The sequence below is a fragment of the Sinocyclocheilus rhinocerous genome, unplaced genomic scaffold (genome assembly GCF_001515625.1).
Source record: "Sinocyclocheilus rhinocerous isolate Xijiao unplaced genomic scaffold, SAMN03320098_v1.1 scaffold1295, whole genome shotgun sequence".
Taxonomy (NCBI): Eukaryota; Metazoa; Chordata; class Actinopteri; order Cypriniformes; family Cyprinidae; genus Sinocyclocheilus; species Sinocyclocheilus rhinocerous.
Window position 1 is genome coordinate 615,290 of NW_015660499.1, and position 10,878 is coordinate 626,167.

General features: G+C 34.6%; 1 protein-coding gene across 1 annotated transcript in view; it reads left to right on the forward strand.

The window, feature by feature from the left end:
- Positions 1 to 10,878, forward strand: part of LOC107725079 (nipped-B-like protein A) — a 40,262-nt gene that overhangs the window by 27,059 nt on the left and 2,325 nt on the right. Inside the window, exons 32-43 of the mRNA XM_016534219.1 lie at positions 846 to 976; positions 1,878 to 2,018; positions 2,276 to 2,524; positions 3,739 to 3,760; positions 3,875 to 4,048; positions 4,212 to 4,402; positions 5,283 to 5,390; positions 6,000 to 6,200; positions 6,301 to 6,447; positions 7,759 to 8,168; positions 8,268 to 8,442; positions 9,855 to 10,034. Coding sequence (XP_016389705.1) covers positions 846 to 976; positions 1,878 to 2,018; positions 2,276 to 2,524; positions 3,739 to 3,760; positions 3,875 to 4,048; positions 4,212 to 4,402; positions 5,283 to 5,390; positions 6,000 to 6,200; positions 6,301 to 6,447; positions 7,759 to 8,168; positions 8,268 to 8,442; positions 9,855 to 10,034 — 2,129 coding nt within the window. The remainder of the gene's footprint in view (positions 1 to 845; positions 977 to 1,877; positions 2,019 to 2,275; positions 2,525 to 3,738; positions 3,761 to 3,874; positions 4,049 to 4,211; positions 4,403 to 5,282; positions 5,391 to 5,999; positions 6,201 to 6,300; positions 6,448 to 7,758; positions 8,169 to 8,267; positions 8,443 to 9,854; positions 10,035 to 10,878) is intronic.

A 10,878-nucleotide genomic window follows, 5' to 3' on the forward strand; every position in this document is an offset into this window, starting at 1 on the left:
TAAAATCAAAACGACGGTGGGGGTCGGTGCCGCGGTGGGCAAGTGACGTAACCGGTGTTTCGGCTTAACACCGGTATCACCGTCAGCACCGTCTATCGCGGCAAGCCTACTGTCAGCCTTTATACTGTGGTCGTAGCATGTGCTCTTCAACTGCCGCACATCATTTCATATTAAAGCACGATTAAACTACAAGCCGCGTCATGTTCAGCAGCGGCAGCTCTTAAAGTAATAGCAGCCAAATAACCTAATATCCCAGCTGCTGTGATATCTGTAAGTCTAAGAACAAAAGAGGAAATCAATAACTTTTGTAGCTTTAAGGATTCATCTATTTCATTTAGAATTTTTGTTTTTTTCTGTCGTGTAATCGACTGTTGTTTTCAGTGTCGACTAGTAGGAGCTGTATCGTTTAGTCGACTAGTCGACTAGACCCGCACATCCCTAGTGTAAATAAATGTTGATTGATTGATTGACATTTATTGTAATGGGTTTGTTTCATTTATTGCAATTTTTGTAAATAAATAATAAATTATTGTATGATAGTTATTGAATTAATTTAATGCATTAATTAATAAGTTTGTTACTAGTAGGAGCTGTATCGTTTAGTCGACTAGTCGACTAGACACGCACATCCCTAGTATAAATAAATGTTGATTGATTGATTGACATTTATTGTAATGGGTTTAAGTTTCATTTAATGCAATTTTTGTAAATAAATAATAAATTATTGTATGATAGTTATTGAATTAATTTAATGCATTAATTAATAAGTTTGTTCTTGCTAGTTTAAAAATGATGGGTTTTCCCAAAATGTATTAAGTTGTTGTTGTTATGCTGTCTGTGTGCAGAGCACAAGAGTGTGAACTCGACACGGTTAGTCGCATGCATCACCACGCTGTATCTGTTCAGTAAGATCAGAGCGCAGCTTATGGTCAAGCATGCCATGACTATGCAGCCTTACCTCACCACCAAGTGCAGTGTAAGTTCAGACTTTCATTTTAACAGTAAACCTGCCATTTTTCAGCACTTTGTATTTGTAATAATGCATTTGTATTAAATCAAAAATGTAGAAAAATGACAGCACAGTTTTATGGAAAAAAATCTAAAAAATAAATAAATAAAAATGTAATAGGTTCTTATTATTGCAAGTGTAATAAATTATTAAATTGTTAAAGTTTCAAAAATTAAATTTATTGGACATGCTTTTTTAAAAATTATTAAAATGTAATCATAGCATTAAAATGGTTTAATTGAAATCCAGAAAAGGTAAGACTGAAAACACAGAATTTGGGAAAAATAAAAACTTTTTGCTGAACTTTTAATTAATTGTTGCTAAATTGTAAAAGTTTAATGGTTTTAATTAGGCTTTAATTATAAAAATTTAATTCAACCATTAAAACAGAAACCAGAAAATTGAAACAAACAAAAAAATAAAACGTAATCCAGAAAAATGAATGGAAATGTTTGGAATTTGGGGAAATAAAATAAAATGCATTTCATAGCGCCCCAAAAATTTAAGCTTTGTTAAACCTTTAATAAATTGTTGTTAAATTGTAGTTTCATATAATTGTAAGTTAAATGATTTCAATTAATTAGATATGCCTTTTGATTATGAAATGTTATTTAACCATTAAAATGAAATCCAGAAAGACTGAAACTTAAAATGGAACAATAATGGAATTTGTATAAATAAATAAAAATACAGATTTTTAGGGCTGTATGCTAAGCACCTGCCAGTGCAATATTTGAGGTAATTCTGCCATCTTGTGGCCATATACTGCTAATGTTTTTAGATGATATTGTGCCAAGGTATAAGATTGTTTTCATTGATGGTTTTTCTTTTCAGTGTTTATGCATAATACATTTGTTTATTTACACAGTCTCAGAGTGACTTCATGGTGATTTGTAACATTGCGAAGATCCTGGAGCTTGTGGTTCCTCTGATGGATCACCCCAGTGAGAGCTTCCTGACCACCATTGAAGAAGACCTGATGAAGCTCATCTTAAAATATGGCATGACCGTAAGTGACCTGCTCTCACCCACTCTTGTAAGCAATTCACATATCTGAATTAACTTATTTACTTAGCAGACAAAAATGATTCTAGTGTGGTTTATTGTGTATCTTTTTAAAATAATAGTTAAAATATTCATTTGTATGGTTCATTAATCTTAAATTAGATTAACTGACTGGTTGGTCATTTGTTGACATGTAGTTACAGATACACGTTTGCATCCTATTTCTGCACATCCCACTAAGTTCTTTCTCCTTTCGCACAGGTTGTCCAGTACTGTGTGAGCTGTTTGGGTGCGATAGTGAATAAAGTGACTCATAATTATAAGTTTGTATGGGCCTGTTTTAACCGTTATTATGGGGCTCTGACTAAGCTAAAGTTACAGCATCAGGAGGGTACGAACAGCATGGCACTGGCTGCCACCAAAGCAGCCCTGCTCAGATCTCTCTTCACTGTGGGAGCTCTCTGCAGACACTTTGACTTTGACTTCGAGCAGTTCAAGGGCACCACTAAGGTATCGCAACCTTTTTCCATTACGTAACCGTTATACGGTTATAGACCTGCATGTAGTTTACGTGCAGCTGTTAGTGCAATGTAGTTGCTTGCTCGTTAACTTTAGCTCATTAGAGTTAAAGGGGTCATATGATGCGATTTCAAGTTTTCCTTTCTCTTTGGAGTGTTACAAGCTGATTGTGCATAGATAAGATCCCTGAAGTTGCAAAGACTAAAGTCTCAAATCCAAAGAGATATTCTTTATCAAAGTTAAGACTCTGCCACGCCCCCCTAAAACGGCTCGTTCAAATAAAAAATACAGCATTTATTCAAAATGTAAATCTTGTGTTACAATATACACTACCGTTCAAAAGTTTGGAGTCAGTACATTTTTTTTCTTTCTTTTTTTGAAACTAATGAATACTTTTATTCAGCAAGGATGTGTTAAATGGATAAAAAGTGATAGTAAAGACTCATATTGTTAGAAAAGATTTTAATTTGAAATAAATGCTGTTCTTTTTAACTTTTTATTCATAAAATAATCCAGAAAAAAGTATCAGTTTCCCAAAAAAATTAAACTGTTTCCAGCATATTAGAATGATTTCTGAAGGATCATGTGACACTGAAGACAGGAGTAATGATGCTGAAAATTCAGCTTTGATCACAGTAATGAAATAAAATAATAACATAAATGATATTTTAAAGTATATTAAAACAGAAAACCAATATTAGAAATTGAAATAATATCTCACAATATTACAGTTTTTTTCTGTATTTCTGATCAAATAAATACAGCCTTGATGAGCTCAAGAGACTCCATTAAAAATCTTACTGATCCCAAACTTTTGAACGGCTGTTTTATATATACTATTATAGTATTTATTATTAGTATATTATTCATTATTTGAATGAGCTTTTATTTTTATATTTTCAGTTTTAAATTCAGTTATTATTTTCAACTCTTTAAGTTTTAGTACTTTTGTTATGTGCTTTTGTCCTTTTGTTAGTATTTTTGTTATTTTTTATTTTAATTAAAATTGATTGCTATTTTAGTTTAAGTTATTTTAGTACTTTAACGTACTAAAAATTATTTTGGGTAATTGGCAAGGCAACATTTCAAAAAAAATTTTTTTTATTATTATTATTCTTTCAGTGTTAAGTTAGTAAAAACAATGTTCCATCATTTTTTTTTGTTGTTGTTGTTACAATTACATATTTTTTTGTTACATATTGTAGTTTACAATAACAATACTTAAGAGTAGAACTGGGTAATTATGCATATGCCACCATAGCAATATTTTAATTGGTGGATAATAATAAAATAAATTGCTGGATAAAAAAACACCATCATTGTCTTTCTAATGTCCTGCAGGCTTCCTGTTCATCATGCACCCGAGTCAGATGTTCATTCCAGAGGTGAAGTCTCTGTATAACGGGCTCCTGTCTGATAAGCGATGCTCCATCACGCTGAAGATCCAGGTGTTGAAAAACCTCCAGATGTATCTACAGGAGGAGGACTCTCGCATGCAGGAGGCCGACAGAGAGTGTGAGTGACCATGACTTTTGTTCACTCAACAGCTTTAAAATTGCTAGTATGATTTTGAGATTAACAGCATTCACTACACAAACAAAAGACTGTCAAACTCCATAGGGCTCTATTAACTCTATACAACCCTTAAAGAAAGCTTGTTGTGTTTTTATCTTTTCAGGGCAGAAAATGTCAAAGCAGGAGGATCTGAAAGAGATGGGTGACATCTCCTCTGGTATGAGCAGTTCTATCATGCAGCTCTATTTGAAGCAGGTGCTGGAGTCTTTCTTCCACACGCAGTCCAGTGTACGACACTTTGCCCTCAGTGTCATCGCTCTGACCCTCAGCCAGGGACTCATACACCCCGTACAGGTACACACACCAGTATACAACAACTCTGACATTATAAACCCAGCGTCAAAGTCATCACTGGTCCTGCACGAAATCATAAACGTCTGCACATCTTGACCCTTTGCATGTTGTTTTGTTTGTCCTTGTTATAGTTATAGTGTTATAGTGATTCCCAGGAAACACACTTGTGAATAAAAAGTTTAGGTGCAAATGCAAAATAAATCATTTTTATTAAAGAAAGTTAGTTTTTTTTTTAGTGTTTATTTAAACAAAAAGGCAGTAAAACAGTAATATTGTGAAATATTATTGGTAATTAAAATATTTTTTTATTTGAATATACTTTACAAATGTAATTTATTCCTGTGATGCAGTGCTGAATTTACAGCATCATTACTCCAGTCTTCAGTGTTGCATGATCCATCAGAAATCAATCTAATATGCTGATTTGCTCAAGAAATATTTCTGATTATTATCTATGTTGAAAACAGTTGTGCTGCTTAATATTTTGCTCTAAACCAAATAGAAAGTTCAAAAGAACGGCATTTATTTCAAATAGAAATCTTTTGTAACACTTTAAATGTCTTTACTGTTATTTTTTGGTCAATTTAATGTTCCCTTGCAGAATGAAACCGTTTATACTGACTAAAGACTTTACATAAATGTTCTTGCATAAATGCTTTTGACTAATTTAGTAATGCTTTCAGCTACAGTTAAGAGTGCTTTATTCCAGTTAGATTTAATTCCATTCCACACTTTTATATTTCATACAGTCCACACAGAAAATGTAAAAAAATAAATAAACAAGGTCGGTTGTGGCCCTACTCTTCACTGTCACAGCCTTGGCTGCAGAACTTGCACACTAACACAGACTTGTCACTTTCCTTCCTTTTTCCAATCACAGTGTGTGCCATATCTGATTGCTATGGGGACGGACCCAGAGCCCACCATGAGGAACAAAGCAGACCAGCAGCTGTTGGAGATTGATAAGAAATACACTGGATTCATCCATGTGAGCACCAATCCACACACCATGCCATATGCATCTCATGCAGTGTCATAATTTTGTTCATAAATTGGATAATTCTGGTTCACCATTCCTACTGGTCAAATAGACTGAAGCCGTGAGAGTAAGAGTGTAAAGTGGGAAACCACATTATGCCATGAAACATCCAGGTTAAACCAACCTGAACGCTAATGAACTAGAATGATCCAGTTTATGTATGCATGTATTGATTAATTTACATTGATTTATATATTCATATATATGTATAATATATGTATATTATATATATTCAGTGTGTGTGTTAGGATTATTTTAAGGTGTTGGTTTAGGATTAGGGTTCAGTTTAGGGTTACTTGCATGTAATTATGCATAATATATTGTTATTATAATAATAAGTACATGTAACGTGTAACAAGCACACCTTAAAATAGTGTTACTATATATATATATAAAATATGAACATTAAACTGCCAAGATGATAACCTTGATTTTATTTTTTGTTTGACTAGCAGGTGATAAAATTGCATTGTTATAACTGGATTGTTGTACGTAAATTACTTATTGCATTGTTTAATTTACTTACTATTAAATTATGCAACTTAAATTACTCTACAGATGAAGGCTGTAGCAGGGATGAAGATGTCGTACCAAGTGCAGCAGGCCATCATGGGATCAGCAGAACCTGTGATCCGTGGTTTCCGTCAGGACGAGTCCAATTCTGCTCAATGTTCCCACCTCTACAGCATGGTCCGTGCAAACAGACAACACCGGAGAGCGTTCCTCATCTCACTGCTCAATCTCTTCGACGACAGCTCGGTTAGCGCTCTTTGTGTGTCTGACTCTTCCTGTCGTTGGCTCTTTGTTGTGATGTTGAGACTGACCTTTTCCATCTGTCTGTCTCTCTGTGTCCGAGCAGAAGATTGAGGTGAACATGCTGTTGTTCATCGCTGATAATCTGGCCTACTTCCCCTATCAGTCTCAGGAGGAGCCGCTGTTCATCATGCATCATATAGACATCACACTGTCTGTGTCAGGCAGCAACCTGCTGCAGACATTTAAAGAGGTAAGCGTGCTCAAGTGCTTGTGTCTGACCTTAACAGTTTGAGTAGCACATTTCAGCACTGATTGTTTTGGGAGCCTGTCACTATGTAATCCAGTCTTGCGAAGCAGCTGTGGATTTGCAATGGGAAGAGGATGTTTACATAGTCCTATAGGCACAGCAACAAAAATGGGCCATTTAATTTTAAATGTCAAAAAGATGGTGGAAAATTGTCTTGAAAATATGTGTATTAAATGAACAAAAATAAAATGCATTATTTGCTCTTATAATCAGGGACATGTTTTTCCCCCTTTATTCATATGGATTTCCGTATTTTCCAACCTAAAGCATGACCCATATGAATTGAGTAAATCTGATTTTTAAGCACAGCGCTGTATTCATTTACGTACAAGCAGCTCGTGTTTTCAGTGTCTCAGAGTGACACGTCATCTGCATAACGTGCATAATACATTTTAGTTAATAATATTGTCACATTGAAAGAGTGGCGGGTGTTGCGACGATCAAGGAATTCTAACTTTGATAAAATGCCTTAAAAATATCTATATTGAGTACTGACGCAACATTTAGGGAATACAATTTTAGATTTTTTTTATTGAAAGATAAATATAACATATATAGATAAATATATTATTATTATTTTCCTATTTTACCTGGAATATGGTGGTGTGAGCATTGAATTACTTTTTTGGTTCTGTAAAATTAAATAATTACTATTTAATATGTTTTTTGGTTGTTTTTCAGTACAAGGTTATTTTAATAAGTTACTTCTTCAATGGTATATTTTTTATCATTAAAAAAATATAAAATAACATAAAATATTTAATGATTTTTTTTGTATTTATAAATGAAAAGTTTTTTTTTTGCACCAAAAACATAATTTCGATTTTAAAACTACAAATTTTCCATCCTTACAAGTAATAACACTTGTAAGAATTACTACTGTACCTTTAAATTTATATGTAGATTTATGTATATGTTTGTTTTTCAGTACAAGGTTATTTTAATAAGTTACTTCTTCAATGGTATATGTTTTATCATTAAAAAAATATAAAATAACATAAAATATTTAATGATTTTTTTTGTATTTATAAATGAAAAGTTTTTTTTTTGCACCAAAAACATAATTTCGATTTTAAAACTACAAATTTTCCATCCTTACAAGTAATAACACTTGTAAGAATTACTACTGTACCTTTAAATTTATATGTAGATTTATGTATATGTACCCCTCTTATGTAACTGGTCATGTTAATGCACTGATGGTTGTGACCGTAATTCCACTATGACTTCTAAACGAGCCATCGTTGTACCCAGTCTCTCGTTAAGGTTCCGGGCAGGAAGAGCAGGAAAAAGAGACGACGACGGCGGCGGCGGCAACAACACCACCACCACCAACAGCAGCATCAACAGCAGCAGAACGGTTCAGAGGAGGAGAGGGGAGAGCAGAACAAGGAAAGAGAAAGGAACAGTGGAGATGAAGAGTATGATGATAATGATTATGAAGAGGATGAAGAGGGGCAGCGGGTGAGGAAGCCCAAGCCCACGGAGGGCGCCAGGCAGTCAGAGTCAGATTCGGATTCTGACCTCGAGGATGCTGATGCTGTTATGGAGCGTCTTCCTGACGACACAACATCTCTCCTGGACTTTGCTAGGGCATCTCAAGGCATACTGTTACTGCTGGTGCTCAAACAACACCTCAAGAACCTCTACGGCTTCTCGGACAGGTAACAAACACCCATCATGCATCTCAGCAACCCAAAAATGATTGCTGTTTTGTTTAGGTTTTATATTTACTCTATTTATTCTGCTCTATTCCAATGCAGCAAAATTCAGAAGTACTCCCCTACGGAGTCGGCGAAAGTGTACGATAAAGCCGTCAACAGGAAGTCGTCGGTTTACTTCAGTCCACGGCAGACCATCGACTTCCTCCAGAATGATGAGGTTCATGATGAGATGACCTATGAGCTGAAGAGGAAGATCGTCAAACAGTACCTCGATGTGAGCTTATTTTTACTTCTTCTTTTTTTTCTTCAGAAAATAAGAAAGTGTTAGGAATGTTATGAATTATTATATTAATATTGTTAGTAATATTATCTAACAGTTTTAATTGTAATTCTAAGAATATTTGCCAGTAATGATAAGGGAGGCCGCAGAATGACTTAAAATTTTTTAAATTATTGTTATTATTAATGTAGTAATAATAATAATAGTTGTTGTTGTTATTATTATTTAAATGTAATCGAACAATTAAAATGCTAAAAACAAAATCAAGATGAATTCGTTTTTCTTTGTTTTCCTCTGAATAACAATTGCTTTTATTGAAGAACATAGTTTTGAAACTTCTGGAATCACAAAAAAGTTAGTTGTAGAGTTATATATTATGTTTATTTTGTTAATAACAGCATTATGTTTTTACATTTGACGTTTCTACTAATAATCATAATAATATTTGCCAATATTGATAATTGTCTTGCCAAACTACCAAGAAGGCCGCATAATGACACATGATAATAGTAATACAGCAAATTAAAAAATATATAAAAATATATTTATTACCGTATTGGCCCGAATATAAGACGACCCTGATTATAAGACGACCCCCCTTTTTCCAGATGTACCTTTTGGAAAAAGGCTTTTTAAAAACCAAATCTTGTTTTTTCTCAGTAAAACACATTTTGTCTTCAGTTATTTTCATATTGCATATTTTTCCTATTTTAATTTTTGTTTTGAAAGTATGGTAAAAACTGGTAAAATGTACCAACAATCACATTTAAAAAATATACACTTTTTGATATACCATTAAAAAAAACAAAAAAAAAATAGGTAGCCCATCTGAATTAGGACATTTAGGCTATCCATCTAATAGTAGCCTACCAAAATCTTATTAACAGTAGAAGTTAAATCTTACTGTAGTCTTCAAATCTGGGTACTGTCTTACGTTTTAAAATCACAAAGGGAGTTTGTTGCCATCAGGCTAACGTGACAGTCATGCCTCATGCAGCTGTAAGGTTTTCTTTTTCTTTTGTTTTTACTCGCGATTTTTACAACACGCATTACATTACTTATTTCATGGCACACTCGTTTTATGCGTATTTGGCACCACCTATTGTTGTGGGTGTATTATTGACATGTCAAAGTCTAGACCCTGAATATAAGACGACCGCGTTTTTTCAGATGTATTTCCAAGAAAAAAATATCGTCTTAAATTCGGGACAATACGGTAATCGCATAATGAATCATGGTTAATTTAGTATATATCAGCATTCCAGTTTCTGTTAATAAAAACGTTTGAAAACATGCAGCTTTGTCATAATTACAGCAGAAATGCTTGAGGAAATGTTGTGCTGGAGAATGGGGGACCTTTGAGTCAAAATGTTCAGAATTGCTGATTTATACTGTTTGATTCTCAGTTTAAGTTGCTGATGGAGCACCTGGACCCTGACGAAGAGGACGAGGAGGGAGAGACGAGTGCAAACGTGAGGAATAAAGCCATCACCGCACTGCTGGGGGGAGCAGCCACAAGCCCCCGAAACCACCACACTGTTGACTCAGAGTATGAGGACAGTGATGGAGAGGAGAGGACCCCAGGGGTGAGAGAACGCAAAACAATACAACACAGCCAGACCTCTGACTGTAAACCTAGAGGGGTGTGCCATATGTGTAGTCTAGTGTAATATCAGAAATGATATTAGCTGACTTTGCCGACATTATCAAGTATGTCACTCACTTCTCAAAAAACAAGCAAACAAAACACACCTTGAAGAGTGCATGCTCTCAATGCATCATGTAGCATAGTTGCATGCAGACTCCAAAATACAGTATATGGTAGCAAAAATACCCCGTAAGAGTTTCACACAAGCAAACATACTGTTTTTCCCAAATATCTGCACGATTGCAAATGTGACATTGATTTTACACAACAGCTCAGTAAACAAGAAGTTAATATTGTGAGTTACATTTTTAGACAAAGTATTGTCTGTTTATGCTTTTTCACCAATGAAACTTTCCAATTTTCATAGTAGAGGTCCACCGATTGATCGGCCGGCCGATTTTTGGCATTTTTTAATTAATCGGCATCGGCCGATTATGCTGCAAATTAGGCCGATTTATAGGCAGGCACATCTGCGGGCAGCTAAGCGTTGTTGCGGAACACCGGAGAATCTCTCTCTGGCTGCGTGAGACGGAGCAGCTCACACTCTGCAGCCGCTTCTTGTTCACACACCGCTTCAGCTAATGATGGCAGGCTAAAACAGACCGTTTCGAAAACGTAATTACGTTTTACCCTACTAGAATAGATGCCGGAAAGTTATCAGAATAAACTGATCACTGCACATTTCAAAATTAAAATGCAGCGCTGGTGTTTTTTATATGAATGTATGTATCTTTGAAAAGAACCGACCGTCTTCAGAAAAGCTTCGGTGTCATTTTCATTTC